The 18074-nt window shown below is 46.1% G+C and overlaps 1 protein-coding gene across 2 annotated transcripts in view; it reads right to left on the bottom strand.

The window, feature by feature from the left end:
* Positions 1-18074, bottom strand: part of LOC144684897 (uncharacterized) — a 107660-nt gene that overhangs the window by 47002 nt on the left and 42584 nt on the right. For both annotated transcript variants that reach the window (XM_078549297.1, XM_078549298.1), the window contains 4 exons: positions 16753-16830; positions 10512-10934; positions 7110-7157; positions 3758-3835 (listed from right to left, as the gene is read on the bottom strand). In XM_078549297.1, the coding sequence (XP_078405423.1) occupies positions 3758-3835; positions 7110-7157; positions 10512-10934; positions 16753-16830 (627 nt within the window). The remainder of the gene's footprint in view (positions 1-3757; positions 3836-7109; positions 7158-10511; positions 10935-16752; positions 16831-18074) is intronic.

The following is an 18074-nucleotide window of genomic DNA, read 5'->3' as shown; positions in this document are numbered from 1 at the left end:
ATGGTAGAGTGGGAGATATGCCAGGCCACTAGGTTACAGACTGTGGTTGAGTACAATTCTGCTGCTGCTGAAGGCTCACAGCAGCTCATAGATGCCCAGCCTTGAGTTGTTAGATCTGTTCGAAATCTATCTCATTCAACATTTTGGTAGTGCCTCACAACATGATGCAGGGTAACCTCAATGTGAAGATGGGACTTTGTCTCCGCAAAGACTGTGCAGTGGTCACTGCTACCGATACTGTCATGGACTGAGGGAGATTGTTCCATAGTTGAAGGTGCAAACTTCTAAAACTCGCCTTAAACTGAGGACCTACCTGACTGCACAGGTGGAAGTAAGAGATCCCTTTACACTATTACAAGGGTGAACAGGGTGCTCTCTGGTTAAAGTGAAAACGCTTCTCTCTCAACCAACGCCACCAAAAAAGCTCAGAATAAACAAGCATTCTTTTGACTCATGACTCAATGCAGTGCATAACACAATGGGTGGAATCCTCTGCTCCAGGGCTAAATCAGGTAGCGGGAGCAGGAAGCCAGAGTGATTTCCGATGGAGAGCGGGGCAGATGAACAGGCGCAATTATGCGCTGTTCAGTTCATGAAAAATGCAGACGCGAGGTCCACGTTGAGTCTTGTGGGGGTTGCGCAGGGAGTTGCCCATCCCACCGTCATGTCCGGGCGCCATATTTAGAAGGCAACCGGACAGCCATTCAGTCGCTGCGCCTGGACCCTCAGAGAAACAGGTTGACTAGAAGGCAACAAGCTCCATTATACAAATGATGTCTCCCTGCAGAGTCTCCTCCAGGCCTTCAATGAATGGCGGGAGATCCTCCTTTCCAAGGGATGGCAGCAAGAGGCTCTCCCGTCTGACCATGGCGGCCTGGGAGGACCTCCCTGCAGTGCAGGAAACAGGTCAATGATTTCATCTGCTCTGCAGGCTGAAGAGCTGGCAGGAAGGACAGAGACTGAGACTGTGCCTGTGCCAAGCGCGAGGTCAGCCTCTCCCAACTATCCAAGTGAGGAAACATCCATTATTCAAAGAACTTTGGAAAATCAGTGTGATCGATGTGTGCAATTTTTGAGCCAATCCACTCATTCTCTCTTTTCTCCATTCCAGCTCCCAGCAGGAAGAGGGGGAGGCCACCGTCCTCCACAGTAGAAAGCCCCAGCCCCCAGGCCACCTCCAAGGTTGAAGAAGAGGATTTCACACCTTTAGAGCCGTCAGAGCATTCACCTGCATCCTCCACCAGCGCAGAGACAGGCTTGTGGTTCATAGCTGTAGTGTAGGCTTGGGGTCACACTCTGGTGGTCACCTCAGGTGTCCACAGCAGGCAGAGGCAGTGACAGCCAAGGTCTCTGGCACTTGGAGGACTGCTGGAGACCAGGCCCCTGCAAAGTCTGAGTCAGATGACGAAGCTCTGAAAATCGGTCCTAGGACACATGCTGGAGATTCAAAGAAATGCAGGGGAACATCAGGCAGGTGTCAGAGACCCTCAATGGAATAGCAAGAGAGGTTGAGAATCCCAACTGTGTGCATTCTCATGTTGTGGCTCCAGTAAGCGAGTGCATGGAAGTCTCCATGGGAAGGGTAGTGGGCACACTGGAAAGCCAGGTCCAGTAGAATGCACAGTTTCTGCCGGATATACACGTGGACTCGCACGCCAGCACTCTTGCTATGGGTGCATTTCAGCAGTGGTTAGGTGAGGGCGGGGGTTGGCGGGGACAGGGCCCTTGACCTTTCTCCAGATGCCCTTTCTCTCAAGGAGTCAGTGAGGGACTGTCAGGCACAAAACAGGAGCAGCATCAGTCGGACACCCAGGGCCATCCACACAAGATGGTCCAAGGGTGTCCGGCCATTCCAAATCCCCTCGGCCTGAGGCCCCATCGACTCCAGTTGGTCAGGCTGAGGAGGTCAACCTGCCCCACAGCAGGTGACCTTTAGCTGAACAGGGCACTTCAGGCCTCGGCGCTCCAGAGGACACCGACTAAAGTCATCCCAGACAACAGGGCATAGCTGTCAGCAGGCTGCCTGCACTTCTGCTGCAGTTGTCAGGGATTCACCCGGATGTAGTGGTATCATAAGAAAAAATTAATAGTTATGAATGCACACTCGTGGTATGGGTGTACAATCATCGTATATAATTTGAACACTTGTAAATATATGTTAACTTGCACTGTAGAAGTTTCCTGAATTCCTTCTTGCTGTTAGTTGCTTTAATGTTCACGTGCACTCCACCCCTTTCAGGTGAAGGGCATCCTGGGAGATCTACAATGAGTGTTCCTCCCCTTAATACATGCCTGCGCTTGGAGACATCATTCTTTGACCAGGGGAATGAGAGCCATGTGCAAAAAGCCTCCTTGATAGAGGTTTGCAGCCGTGAGTTGGCTGCCATTCACCAGCATGCCCTTTGTAGGCATCCCCTTCTTTCTCTCCCTTCATCACTACCTCTGACTGCAGCCGATGGCAAATGACTGAGAGTGAATGGCAGCTCTGCAGCTTTCTGCGATCTCGATGTTCTGAGAGCCCTCTGGGCCAGACATGCTACTGTGTGGGCCTCAGCAGATAGTGAGGATTTCAAATGACCATAGCTCTCATAGTTTTTCCATGATTTTTAGGGTGTTCCTTTCATTGTCCAGTTGTTCTGACCTTGACCTCCATCCACCTGAGGAGAGTCACTTCCCACCTGAATGTTTTGCAATTGGACATCGAGAGCATTGTCTTGCCAGTGAGCTGCCTTTCTGTAGTGATGGTTCAGGTTACTTTTCATACCCACTCCACCACCTTTTACACTCCCCCTGTCATCCCCCAACTTCCCCCCCATCACCATCAATCCCCACAATGTGACTTTCACTCTCCCCTCTGTAACCTTTCAACCTCCCCATTTCCCTGGACCCTATCATTATCAATCTTCACCTGCCATCCCTCCCTGCAGAGCCTACACCCATTACTGCACCTATGCCCACTTGCCCACTCCCCTTTTTGGTGCCAGCTTTCTTGTCCCCTTCAATAACCCTCCTGATGAGCACGACACCCGCCAAACACACACCCTGACCATCCCACCCATCCCTTCTTGCCAGCAGCATCCTCAGTTCTACCCCTACAGCACTGCCATCCACACTACTGATCATACCCTATAACACACCATCTGTGACGGCTGCTCCCGTAACCCAAGAGAAGACTGGTCCTCACAATGGGGAAGGCAGCATCGTGTGCCTGTTAAGTCTTGGAAGTCACCCTCGCTCGGCATATGCTACATTTGTTCAGTTGTGAAACAGAACAGTATAAATTCCCGCAAACAGGGTGGTGGATTTGATGGGGGTGCAAGATTCTGTTCATTTGATCTGCTAATTTGCATTCTTGAGATGCAAAATGGGTTCCTGACGTTCACCAATGGGAAAGTCGACCCACCATTTCCCTGCCACAAAAGGTCAGGTGAACAAGATTCCAACCTGATTTCCCAATGTCAGAAAACTGATCTTTGGACTCCCGCCACATCTCCTGCCCCCACCCACTACGATTCTCCCCAGTGGTGGTAGGGGACCATTCCACCCAATGACTTTACCCAGTACACCTGAAATTTTGACACTTTCCAACAGTGTGTTCTAATCCAACTTTCCAATGATTTTATAATCTAGATTTACAGTTTCAAAAGTTGCTCTCCCATTGAAATCCATCCTGAGACTATCTGTATGCTTATTGTAATAGACTATCTGACTGTGTGCACAATAAGGATAGAAATTAGATACTTGGCATAGTATTTACCTCTTTCAGAGGGAGCAGTCTTGTTTTCAGGAAGTATTCTTTCAGTATCACCTTCATTTTCTTTTGGTTTTTGTTGCCCTTAAATAACAACGAGGTCAATATATATTATCCAGCAGACAAATTGATCTGAATCAATACCATTTTAATCCTGAATGTGGCATTATCACAAGTAGATCATTCTAACTCTTGTTCAAGTTACTTCTACTAGGAATTTTTGAAAGCTGACAGGAACACTTATATTCCAACTTTCTCTCTTGCATTCTTGTTTAAACACAAATTATGAACCTGGTAGCAATATTTTTTGTACAATTATGATTGCTTGGTTCTCATTTGCTGCTGACTCACTTTCTCAAACTACTTGTGAGCTGTGCTCAAATTGAGTTCTCTTCGTTCCTAACTTTTTTATTAATAAGCTGATGGACCACCGTTCCAGCCGCTTTAAAGGATGATTTGTCATTACTCATTTGATGCCAGCTTTGTAAGTAATGCTGGTTTTTGCTCCAGCAGAATTAGTGAACTGAAAGTTCATTTGGAGATCAAAAGAATGGGAATCATAGACTTTATTGTGTAGATACACACAAAGTGCTCTGCTTTAATGTTTACTGGGTTGAGTAGATCAGGATGGCCAGATAGTTCTTAGTTATATGATAAGAAATCCAGAAGTAATTTGGTACTCAGTAGCCTATAATGTAACGCTGAATGGAATGTGTCACGCTCACGCAGTACAAACCTATTAATTATAAATATGAACTTATGGGGCAAAATTTTACCCTTGGCGTGCGGGGTCAGTGGGGGCGGTCGGGAATCCAAAGGCCACCTGAGATTGGCAACGCTCTGCCAGTTAAGGCCCGCCTAGTGTGATACACGGCCTGGAATGTGTGTGAAGGAGCAGGTGGGGGCGGGGCCATGATGTCCACCGGGTCCAATGGCGACCCGGCGGCGGATTCTAATGCGGCCTCGGCAGCCCCTGGAAGGCTGCCACCAAGGGACACCGGAAGTGTTGCCAATGGAGACTATAGTGGGTGGACACAACAGGAGGAAAGGCAGGAAGGTTGGGTAGTCGGCCCCGTCTTTATCGGACGAGTGCCTTTCAGCCCTTCTGGAGGAGGTGGCAGTGAGGAGAGAAACCCTTGTCCCAAGCGACAGGAGGAGGAGACCCCACCCCCGAACCCCCACCTCACCAAAAAGGCCTGGGAGGTATTGACATTGACAGTCAGAAGCCACGACGCGGTGAGATGCACATGGGTCCAGTGGTGTAAGCGCTTCAACAATCTGCTGCGATCGGGAAGGTTGAGTCCCATGTTGGCATGGGTTACTTTGCAGAATAGTTAAGGGCTGGACACCCTCCCGCCCTTGTGGACCTCAGAGGTGTTTGAGTGTGAGTGGCAAATGTCAATGAGGCAGGATCTGGCCAGGGAGGGTGAACCCTGGCTGCTTGGACTGAGTGCCATGTGGCCCCAGGGCCAGGAATCGGCTGAGCTATGCAAGGTGCTCCTTAGGTGGTGTTGGCCAGGCAGCAATGGTGCTGGAGGTAGAGAGTGGACTAATAAATGCTCCTCTGCCCTTTCAGGAATAAACATCCTATAACAATGCAGAGAGGTCGCGGACTGGAGGGGGACCCTCACACCTCCTCATCCCCTCGCGTTACGAGCAGGAGGCCCTGGAGCTGGGGAGGCACCATGCACCTCGATCAAGCGGCTGTGGTGAGATTGGGTGCCAGAGGGAGGTAAGAGCGCAGTGCACTGAGGTCAGAATATCAGTAATTGCTAGCATCCCAGTGTAGTCTCTATATTGATGCGAGCCTGGAACCTGGAATCCCCATTGATAATCGAAAGACAAGGGCACCATGATGCAAACCTCTGGCTCACCAGGTGCCAGGCATGCACAGTGACAGTTTCATGACTTAAACTAATGACATGTCCTTCTTCCCCCTTTTAGGCTCACCAGCAGTTCCTTATGAGTAGCCTGAATGCCAACTCCTGACCCCTGAGGACCACAATGCTGGACACGCACCAGCGTCACATCCACTCTGTCAAGCAAGCACCAGCGCAGATACCAGCACCTCGGTGGGCATAACATCGCTGGGTAATCTATTAGTGCACATTGGTGAGGGCACTTCACACTCGCTTGAGGTGCAGGCGGAGGCAGAGAGTGCTCAGAGCGTCAGCAGTTGGAAGACAGCAGGGGAGCAGGACAATGCTCAGTCAATGGCTGATGATGGGCTTCTGGAGTCGTCCATGAGGCAGCAGATTCTGGATGTCCAGCAGAGTGTGTGGGAGGATCTGGTGGAGATACATGAGGGAATGCGTGCCATGGTGTCCATTGTGGAGGAGTCCATGCGGAGCATAAACACTGCGTCTGGCCCTCATGGCCAGAAGCAATGCCTCCTCCATGGAGAGGAAGGTGATTCCCATGGAGAAGCTCCTCCATGGGACTTAATCAGGGGTTGCGGGGAATGTGCTCAGACCTGCAAGCCCTCACACAGGCGATGTCCTCAGCTGGTCAGTGTCAGTGTGGGAGATGGATTGGGCACCCAGTCTCCCAGCTAGGTGCCCGTTTATCAATGGTGAGCAAGGAGGTCCAAAGTATTAGCACATGACGTTGGCACACGAGCTGCCTGTTGTCTCTGCGGGCTCCTTTCAGGGCTCTCTGGATGATGGCAGAGGCTCTTCTGCCCCAATGCCAGTGACTCTGGCATCTGAAGAGGCTGCGGTGACTGGGGAGTTGCAGTCATGTCACTGGCGACTCCTTTCCAGGCGCGGCCAGCAAGGCACCACGATCAGAGGACGCCCACCAAGGTCATCAAGGCCAACAGGACAGCAGAGTGAGCAGGCTGTCTCCAATGCTGGTGCCAGCAAGGGGGAAGCACGTAGACGGAGCACTCGCAAGCGAAAACTTAAAGGACCTGAAGCACAACACGGCCTGATCACCGGTGATATTTAGTTCTCCCATTTTTCTTCATTTTTAATGGTGTGATGAAAACACCAGTTCATGTTAATTTCTGCCACTTTTAACCTTCACAAGTAAATGTGATGTTATTTTGTGCAATTGGCCTCTGTATGCTTCATTTAGATACATCAGGACACAGTGTAATGGAGCAGGGAATGCAGAAATAGTCAGATGTATGTTGTAATTCTGGCACCTCAGCACTGAAGGAATTATCTTTCTTGCTTAAATCTAATGCATTTTTGAGGGGACGAGTTACTCTTTGGTCCTGATAACTGCTCTGCTGAAATTTCCCAGTGAAATAACTTATTTGCTTCCTGCTCCCCTTTTCTCTTCACAGATGTGACAATGTTCACCACCTCTGGACTGAACACAGTAACTTCCCAACTCAGATTGGTTTCCTCACCATCTATGATTTCACGAGGTTTCTTGATACCACTAATTGAAGGTGGAGCTGGAAAACAAATGATATTATTGCGATATAAACTCTTATGTTCCAACTTCTTCTATTTTTTTCTTACTTAGACACAAATTAGGAACTGAATTGACAGGAATGTTTATTGAACAATTAGATGGACAATTAATAGGTTCTCTGTTGCAGATGTCCCACTTTCGCAAAACTACATAGAAGTTCTGCCCAAACTGAGTTCCCTTGATCATACTGGGCTATTAACAAGCTAATGGACCACTGTTTGAGCGTCTTCAAGTGAATGATTTGTTGTTACTCACCTTGTGGCAGCTCTGTAAGTAAAGTTAGTTTCAGCCAGCAGGATTAGTGAACTGCAAGTTCTAGTGTAGAGCCACCCTATTGGAATCGTAACTTATTTTGGAGATGGACAGGTGGATTCAATTATTGCAGTCCATGTTGGGACCAACAACATGGTAAAGAGAAGGAAAGGGATCCTATTCGGATACTATCAAGATTTAAGAGTTAATCAAAGGACAGCATCCCAAAAGTTATAATCCCTGGATTATTTCCCAAGCCACATACAAATCGGCATTGGGATAAATCAATTGGGGAGGTGAACACATTGAATAATAGGTGTGGGAAAGAGGGCTTCTTGAAGGACATCTGGAGTCACTTCAGAGCATGAGCCAGTTTCTTGATCATGTGTTCCAGGAGGTGGCCACCTCATAGGCAGTAAGAGTTCAGGATAGTAGATGGGTGAACATCCAGAAGAATAGGAAGAGACAGGAAGTGCAGGCCTCTTCAGGGTATGTGCCACTCTGAAACTGGCACTCATCATTGGAGACTACTGGGTGCCAACACCCTGAAAGAGTGCAGTCCAGATCATGGCACAAACAGACAAAGGATTGCATGGGGGAAACAGCAAAATCTAGCAATGCAGTTTCGGAGATTACATAGTTACGCAGGCAGACAGACGTTTCTGTTACCCTCATCTTGAGTTCCACACAGTGCGGGGTATTGGAACTAGATCTCAACAAGACTGGGACCAATGTCCTCGGGGGAAGGCTCTCTATCTTGGTTAGGGAGGGCTCAAACGTAATTGTGGGGGATGATGTGAGAGAGGAGCAGTGGGGAGTGTTGTGCGCCATAATTTCGAAGTAGAAAAGTGGAATAAAGGAGTGACAGTGTTGGATAGTACTGGAAAAGGAAATAGTAACATTTTAGATAGGAGCAAGCTAAGAAGGACTATGAGGAACATAAAGATAGCTTGACAATGCATGTATGTAAAGACACAAAGTATGGTGAAGAAGCTTTGTGAGCCACAAGCAAAATATCCGTGTGAGAACTTGATGTCGCGGCAATAATGGAAGTATGACTTAAAAAAAATGAAAAATGGGGTCTTAATGTTCACAGATCCAAAGTTGTCAGAAGAGATAGGGAAGGAATAAAGGAAGTTGGGTGGCAGTACTAATTAGAGGAGAGATTGCAATGTTGGAAAGAAAGATTGTCCTTGAGGGGGTAAGCACTGAATCCACTTGATTGGAGTTGAGAAACAAAATGTGTATGGCCTCCAAATATTGAGTGAGAGAGTGAGATGGAGGGGCAATTCTGGAGGAAAATCTTAGAGCTGTGTGAGAACTGTAGCATTGTTATATTGGGGTACTTTTGTTAAACAAATATTGACTGGGGTATTGTTAGAGTAAAGGGTAAGGAGGGGGAGGACTTTTTGAAACAAGTCCAAGAGAATTTCCTTGATTGGTATGTTTTTCGTCCAATTAGAAATGAGGCATTGCTGGATCTGATGTTGGGGAATGAGGTTGGCCAATTAGATCAGACATCTGTGGGGGAGCAATTGTGTAAGTGTGATCATTATATCATAAGTAATGGGAAAGAGCAAGGAACAATCTAACATAGAACTTCTGATTTGGAAGAGGGCCAACTTCAATGGGATGGGAGAAGATTTTGCCAGGGTAAAATGGAACCAAAGTTTAACAAAAAAAAATGCAACTGCAACAGAACAATGGGTGATCTTTAAGGAAGAGGTATCAGCTAGATATACTCCAACAAAAAGGAAAGGCAGGAGAACCAAAACCAGGGCTTCTTGGATGGAAAGACCAATAGCGAATATGATGAAACAAAAAAATACGGTGTGTGATGCATATCAGCTGAATTCCTCAAATGAGAACCAAGCTAAATCTAATAAGCTAAATAAGCTGAGAAGAGAAATGAAGAGGAAAATATGATTCGCAAAGAGAGAACATGAGAATAGAATGGCAACTAACATGTACAATGACCCCAAAATTTTCTTCTTTAAAGTAACATTGAAAGCAGCAGAGGTCAGGAGATAACAGTTAGGGTAGATTACTCAAACTAAAATAGAAATTAGTAACAAAGAGGTTTAAGAGTTGCAGCAATGTTCCCCAGGATGAAGCCAGTAAGACTGTCAGGGGATGAAGTCAATCGACATAAATTGTGACGCCTTGTTAAGAAATCATTATCTTTTGCCACAGTTGTGAACAATAACCTCAGGGTGGAGAACAGTAGAAATATAAGGAACAGTGTTTTACTTACTCACTGAACTGATAGGTAGTTTGACTGCATGTATCATGGGTGTTTTGTGTCAAATTACAAGACTGTCAACAACAATCAGGAATAATTTCTACAGAAAGAGAAGCAAGGCAACGGGGAATGACACAAATGGAGAGAAGATGTCAGAATTTCACAAAGCCTGACCCGCGAACACTTTATGGAACATCGTCAGTATGATGAAACCTCCATTCATGGATGAATGCTATGAGGAATCAACTACAGTTTTGTTCATGATTCATGCGTAGTTATGACATATATGTAAGCACACAATCAGATTGTTTATCCTAGCCTGGGTCTGGGTTTGTTAAGGATTCTAGGGGTGATTGCAGGATTCAGGATTTAATTTGTTCCTTTCTGTCTCAGGTTTGTGGCATCTAAGTTGCTAAGCATGCCATTGATAAATATCTGTTTATTAATGGTCAGTTGAAAGGCGGCACAGCAAATGTAAAATACAAACACAGAACATTAGTAGAAGCCCCCAAGGATTACATGTAGAAATTAACACCTATCAACTCTATTCTTGTGTTTTTCATAGATGTTAATTCCTACAAGTAGTCATTAACTTTCTTAAATTGGTCCTGACTTCCATAATAATTATAGTGATTCCTATAGTACCAACATAGAAGAAGAAATTACTTCTGACCAAATTATTACACTGTTGTTTGATCAATCATATCTATGCAGGAATTGCTAAATGGAAGGGAAATAGTATTTCAAACTCTCTCTATGTTGGTGTCATGATTTCCAGCTGAAGTTTTTCATAATCATATGTCCCATAAGTTTGTGTGATGTACAAAATGTAGAAATTACCTGCTGTGACCTTCAGTTCTGTGCTTTTAGTACAAGTTTCCTCACTGGTGTCCTGTTTAACTTCAATAATTAACTCAGCACCATCATCCTTGGATACATCAGGACACAGTGTAATGGAGCAGGGAATGCGGAAACCATCAGATGTACGTTGTAATTCTGGCACCTCAGCACTGAAGGAATCATCTTTCTTGCTTAAATCTGAACGATCGTTGAGCGGGACAGTTACTTTACTTGGTCCTGAGAATTTCTCCGCTGGCATTTCCCAGTGAAATAACTTCCTTGCTTTCTGCTCCCCTTTCCTCTTCACGGATGTAACAACATTCACCATTCCTGGACTGAACACGATAACTTCCCAACTCAAATTGGTTTTCTCACCAGCTATAATTTCATCCGGTTTCTGAATATCACTAATTGAAGGTGGAGCTAGAAAAAAAAAGGCATTAATATGATATAAACTCATATATTCTCTCCTACGCATTCTGGTTTAGATACAAATTACAAACTGAACTGATAGCAACATTAATTGAACAATTAGATGATGATTAATTGGTTCTCATTTGCTGCTGTCTCACTTTTCTAATGAGCATGTGAGTTGTGTTCAAATTGACTTAGTTCCAAAATAGTTTACTAATGGGCTGATGAACCACTGTTTGAGCATCTTTGTATGGGTGACTTAACGTTACTCAGTTGGTAGCAGCTTCATAAATAATGCTGATTTGAGCCTGCAGGATTTGTGAACTACAGATCAACCCTATGGGAATGATAGGCTTTACTGTGTCGATACACACAAAGTGCTGCTTTATTGTTTACATATGGACATATGGCCAGACACTGCTTAGTGTGAGATGATAAGAAATCCTGAGGTAATTTGGTACTCAGTAGCCTATGATGTGATGGTGAGTGGAGTGTATTCACCATTATGACTACTTTGTTTAAGCCTGTCACCAAGAGCTATCTACAGACTCTTCAGTTATCCAATTGGTTCAATTGGTAGAATTTTTGCTTTTCGGTCTCAGATTGTCGAACTAGATTCACTTCATGACTTGAGCATGGAATCCAGGTGAAACCTCAGTGTTCTCCTGTTCTTTTATTCATTCATGGGGTGTGGGCTAGGCCAGAAATTAGTGCCCATCCCTAATTGCCCTTGAGAAGGTGGGGGTGAGCTGCATTCATGAAGAGCTACACTCTATCTGATGTAGATACCACACCCACAGTGCTGTTAGGGAGGGAGTTCCAGGATTTTTGACCCAGCGACAGTGAAGGAATGGTGATGTATTTCCAACTCGGGATGGTGTGTGACTTGGAGGTGAACTTCCAGTTGGCGGTGTTCCCGTCTGTCTGCTGCCCTTGTCCTTCGAGATTGTAGCGGATGTGGGTTGTGATGGCGCTGCCTAAGGAACCCTGGTGAATTTCTGCAATGCATCTTGTAGATGGTACACACTGCTGCCACTGTGCGTCGGTGATGGAGGGACTGAATGTTTGGGATGGTGTACCAATCAAATGGGCTGCTTTGTGCTGGATGTTATTGGAGTTGTACTCATCCAGGCATGTGGAGAGTATTCCATCACAGTCCTGACTTGTGCCATGCTTTGGGAGTCAGCAGGTGAGTTATTTGCCGCAGGATTCCTAGCCTCTGACCTGCTCTTGTAGCCAGAGTGCTTATATGGCTAGTCCAGTTCAATTTCTGCTCAATGGTAATTGCCAGGATGTTGAAAGTGGGGGATTCAGCGATTGTAATGCCATTGAATGTTAAGGGGTAATGGTTAGATTTTCTCTTGTTGGAGATGTTCATTGCCTGTCACTTGTATGTGGTATGCCTGACACGAATGTTACTTGCCACTTGTCAGCCAAAACCTGGATATTGTCCAAGCCTTGCTACATTTGGACATGGACTGCTTCAGTATCCGAGGAGTTAGTGCTGAAATTTCTGCAATCATCAGCGAACAGCCCCATTTCTGACTTTATGATGGAAGGAAGTTCAATGATGAAACAGCTAAAGATGGTTGGGAAACCTTTTCCATGGCCATTGCACTACCCTGGGGAACCCCTGCAGTGATGTCCTGGAGCTGAGATGATTGGCATCCAACAACCACAACCATCTTCCTTTGTGTGAGGTATGACTCGAAACCAGTGGAGAGCTTTCCCCCTAATTTCTATTGACTCCAGTTTTGTGTTATGGTCCCAGCTGAGTTTACCCCTGGACAAGCCAGATCCCAGGGTGGAACCCAGCTTGATAGATCCTAACTTTTATTTGTTTGTTTAGATATGTGGAGAGTAGCTACTGAACACAGTCACAGGAGTCAGCTGATGAACTTTTAACAAAAGAATAAAACTCTTATTCAACAAGAAAAGATGAACCATATTACAATACTCCTTCACCCACAGCTATATACAGATTTGTGAGGATAACACAAGTTACAAAAGCTATCTTATACTTTAATGTCCATAGTAAATACACAGCCCATGTAAATCTATGGCGACCTGTGGCCAGACACACCCCACTCTGAAACCAAGTGACCAACGTCATCCAAAACAGATGCGATGGAACTCTCATCAACTCCCCCAGATGCTTGTCACACTGTGAGACAACTGGTCTCACTGCATCTTTCACACGAGGGTTTCCAATCTCCACTTTCCAAGAGCTCATCTCGGAATCTTTATCCAAAACGACGCTTTCTCTCAGATGCCTTCCACAAGGGTTCACCTCCAGGGTTTCAAACTCTCCTGATGTTGCTCTTCCCTGGGTTATCACATGCCCTCAAACTGTCTTCCATACTCTGAATCTCACCACCCCAGCCATCAACAGTGTCACTGCTTCACATGGCCACAGCAAAGATTTACAGACCTTCAGTTGTCTTTTTGGACCTCTTGCCTCTTGCAAGCTGTTCTCGCTTTTAATGTGCTTTCTGCAGCTTTTGTCACTTTGAATCTGAAGCTTGGGACCTTTCTCTCTGCCTCTCACTCTTAACTTCACTGAAGAGGACCTTTTCCAGGTTCTTGTCCTTCCTTATGACTAAAATGTCTCATTAGGACTTTCACAGAATCACAGTATCACACAGTGCAGAAGAGGCCCTTCAGCCCATCGAGTCTGCACCGATACGTGAGAAACACCTGACCTACCTACCTAATCCCATTTACCAGCACTTGGCCCATAGCCTTGAATGTTATGACGTGCCAAGAGCTCATCCAGGTACTTTTTAAAGAATGTGAGGCAACCCGCCTCCACCACCCTCCCAGGCAGTGCATTCCAGACCGTCACCACCCTCTGGGTAAAAAGGTTTTTCCTCACATCCCCCATAAACCTCCTGCCCCTCACCTTGAACTTATGTCCCCTCGTGACTGACCCTTCAACTAAGAGGAACAGCTGCTCCCTATCCACCCTGTCCACGCCCCTCATAATTTTGTACACCTCGATCAGGTCGCCCCTCAAACTTCCCTGCTCCGATGAAAACAACCCAAGTCTATCCAACCTTTCTTCATAACTTAAATGTTTCATTGCAGGAAATATCCTGATGAGTCTCCTCTGCACCCCCTCCAGTGCAATCACATCCTTCCTATAATGTGGCGACCAGAACTGCACACAGTACTCCAGCTGTGGCCTCACCAAGGTTCTATACAACTCCAACATTACCTCCCTACTTTTGTAATCTATGTCTCGATTGATAAAGGCAAGTGTCCCATATGCGTATCTGACACCACACCACTAACATGCCCCTCCACCTGCAGAGATCTACGGACACACCGCCAAGGTCCATTTGTTCCTCAGAACTTCCTGTGTCATGCCGTTCATTGAATACTTCCTTGTCAAATTGCTCCTTCTAAAGTGTATCACCTCACACTTTTCAGGGTTAATGTCCCCTGTTTCACTCCCCTGGATTTTGGTGTCTTTTCTTTAGCTTGGGACTTGCTATCTCTCCTTTTTGCTCCAGTCTCTCTCTGGGAGCTACTTTCAACCAATCTTAGCTTGGGACTGGCTACCTGTCCCTTTTAGGTGGCTACTCTTTGGCAGCTGTATTCAAAACCAGCTCAACTCCAACAGCTTCCAAAACAAGCTGCTTTTTTCCTTCTTCTGTGTGTGTCTGTGGGAGGGGTCTGCCTCTCTGGACCTCTGTTGCTTGGAAATGGAATTTTTTTTCTACTTCTGTTTTTTAAAATTTTTAATTTAGCTTACAATCATAAAATTCTCCTCAGAAATGCAAGCACATTTTGAAGTGGAGCTCAAACTCAATTTGAATTTTCTTAACACACCCATATGGAAATGCAAATCAAATAAACTTTAAAGCTAAAACTCATTCCTAATACACAAAAAATACAAATATAACTTACTTAAACTAACTCTAATTCCTAACTCTTGCTAGGGCTCCATGATGCCATACTTGGTCAAATGCGGCCTCGCTGTCAAGGGTAGTCACTCTCACCTCACCTCTGGAGTTCAGCTCTTTTGTACATGTTTGAACCAAGGTTGTAATGAGGTCAGGAGCTGATTGATCCTGACAAAACCCAAACTGAGCATCAAGTCCACTTGATAGCACTGTTGATGAACCTTTTTGGAGACATCGTTCTTTGACCAGGGGAATGAGAGCCATGTGCAAAAAGCCTCCCTCTCACATTATTCCATTTGCCCCACTGCCCTTGAGATTCTGTTGAGAGAACCTTGTCATGTAATAATGGAAAAACTAACCATAAGCCCTTGTCAGGCATGACATTCACCCAGGAGGATAGAGGTTTGCAGCCGTGAGTTGACCGCCATTCACCAGCATGCCCTTTGTAGGCATCCCCTTCTTCCTCTCCCTTCATCACTATCTCTGACTGCAGCCGATGGCAAATGGCTGAGAGTGATTTCAATGTTATGAGAGCCCTCTGGGCCAGACATGCTACTGTGTGGGCCTCACCAGATAGTGAGGATTCCAAATGACCATAGCTCTCATAGTTTTTCCATGATTTTTAGGGTGTTCCTTTCATTGTCCAGTTGTGCTGACCTTGACCTCCATCCACCTGAGCAGAGCCTCTTCCCACCTGAATGTTTTGCAATTGGACATCGAGGGCATTGTCTTGCTAGTGAGCGGCCTTTCTGTACTGATGGTTCAGGTTACTTTTCATACCCACTCCACCACCTTTTACTCTCCCCCTGTCATCCACCAACAGCGCCGCCATCACCATCGACCCCCACAATGTGACTTTCACTCTCCCCTCTGTAACCCTTCAACCTCCCCGTTACGCTGAACCCTATCATTATCAATCTTCACCTGCCTTCCCTCCCTGCAGAGCCTACACCTGTTACTGCACCCATTCCCACTTGCCCACTCCCATTTTTGGTGCTAGCTTTCTTGTCCCCTTCAATGACCCTCCTGATGAGCACGACACCCGCCAAACACACATCCTGACCATCACACCCATCCCTACTTGCCATCAGCACACTCAGTTCTACCCCTAGAGCACTGCCATCGACACCACTGACCATACCCTATAACACACTCTTCCCCACTCCCCGCTCACTCCACCCACTTTGTAGCCTTCCACTGCCCCTCCTGCAGACTGACAACACCTTCATGTCTTCCAATCCCGCTTCATGCTCTCAACATCCCTTTCCCGTGTCTTCCACACCTCCTTCCCATGCGTACCATCTGTGATGGCGGCTCCCGTCACCCAAGAGTAGACTGGTCCTCACAGGGGGGAAGGCAGCATCGTGTGCCTGTTAAGTCTTGGAAGTCTCCCTCGTTCGGCACATGCCACGTTTGTTCAGTTGAGAAACAGAACAGTATAAATTCCCGCAAGCAGGCTGGTGGATTTGATGGGGGTGCAAGATTCTGTTCATTTTGTCTGGTAGTTTGCATTCTTGAGATGCAAAATGGGTTCCTGACGTTCACCAGCAGGAGAGCCGACCCACCATTTACCTGCCACGAAAGGTCGGGTGAATAAGATTCCAACCTGATTTCCCGATGTCAGAAAAATGATCTTTGGACTCTCCCCACATCTCCTGCCCCCACCCACTACGATTCTCCTCGGTGGTGGTAGGGGACAATTTCGTCCAATGACTTTACCCAGTACACCTGAAATTTTGACACTTTCCAACATTGTGTTCTAATCCAACTTTCCAACGATTTTATAATTCAGATTTAAAGTTTCAAAAGTTGCTCTCCCATTGAAATCCATCCCGAGACTATCGGTATGCTTATTGTAATAGAATATCTGACTGTGTGCACAATAAGGATAGAAATTAGATACTTGGCATAGTATTTACCTCTTTCAGAGGGAGCAGTCTTGTTTTCAGGAAGTATTCTTTCAGTATCACCTTCATTTTCTTTTGGTTTTTGTTGTCCTTAAATAACAACGAGGTCAATATATATTATCCAGCAGACAAATTGATCTGAATCAATACCATTTGAATCCTGAATGTGGCATTATCACAAGTAGATCATTCTAACTCTTGTTCAAGTTACTTCTACTAGGAATTTTTGAAAGCTGACAGGAACACTTATATTCCAACTTTCTCTCTTGCATTCTTGTTTAAACACAAATTATGAACCGATCTGGTAGCAATATTTTTTGAACAATTATGATTGCTTGGTTCTCATTTGCTGCTGACTCACTTTCTCAAACTACTTGTGAGCTGTGCTCAAATTATGTTCTCTTCGTTCCTAACTTTTTTATTCATAAGTTGCTGGACCACCGTTCCAGCCGCTTTAAAGGATGATTTGACATTACTCATTTGATGCCAGCTTTGTAAGTAATGCTGGTTTTTGCTCCAGCAGAATTAGTCAACTGAAAGTTCATTTGGAGATCAAAAGAACAGGAATCATAGACTTTATTGTGTAGATACACACAAAGTGCTCTGCTTTAATGTTGACTGGGTTGAGTAGATCAGGATGGCCAGATAGTTCTTAGTTATATGATAAGAAATCCAGAAGTAAGTTTGTACTCAGTAGCCTATAAAGTAACGCTGAATGGAATGTGTCACGCTCCCGCAGTACAAACCTATTAATTATAAATATGAACTTATGGGGCAGAATTTTACCCTTGGCGTGTGGGATCAGTTGGGGTGGTCGGGAAACCAAATGCCACCTGAGATTGGCAGCGCTCTGCCAATTAAGGCCAGCCTAGTCTGATACACGGCCTGGAATGAGTGCGAAGGAGCAGGTGGGGGCGGGGCCATGATGTCCACCAGGTCCAATGACGACCCGGCGGCGGATTCTAATGTGGCCTCGGCAGCCCCTGGAAGCTGGCAGCTGGTTGATGGCAGAGGCTCTTCTGCCCCAATGCCAGTGACCGTGGCATCTGAAGAGGCTGCGGTGACTGGGGAGTTGCAAGTCATGGCACTGGCGACTCCTTTCCAGGCGGGGCCAGCAAGGCTCCACGATCAGAGGACGCCCGCCAAGGCCATCAAGGCCAACAGGACAGCAGAGTGAGCAGGCTGTCTCCAATGCCGGTGCCAGCGAGGGGGAAGCACCTAGACGGAGCACTCGCAAGCGAAAACTTAAAGGACCTTAAGCACAACACGGCCTGATCACCGGTGATATTTGGTTCTCCCATTTTTCTTCATTTTTAATGGTGTGATGAAAACAC

Source organism: Cetorhinus maximus, chromosome 9 (genome assembly GCF_964194155.1).
Source record: "Cetorhinus maximus chromosome 9, sCetMax3.hap1.1, whole genome shotgun sequence".
NCBI classification, from domain to species: Eukaryota; Metazoa; Chordata; class Chondrichthyes; order Lamniformes; family Cetorhinidae; genus Cetorhinus; species Cetorhinus maximus.
This window is presented reverse-complemented; position numbering and strand designations above follow the sequence as displayed.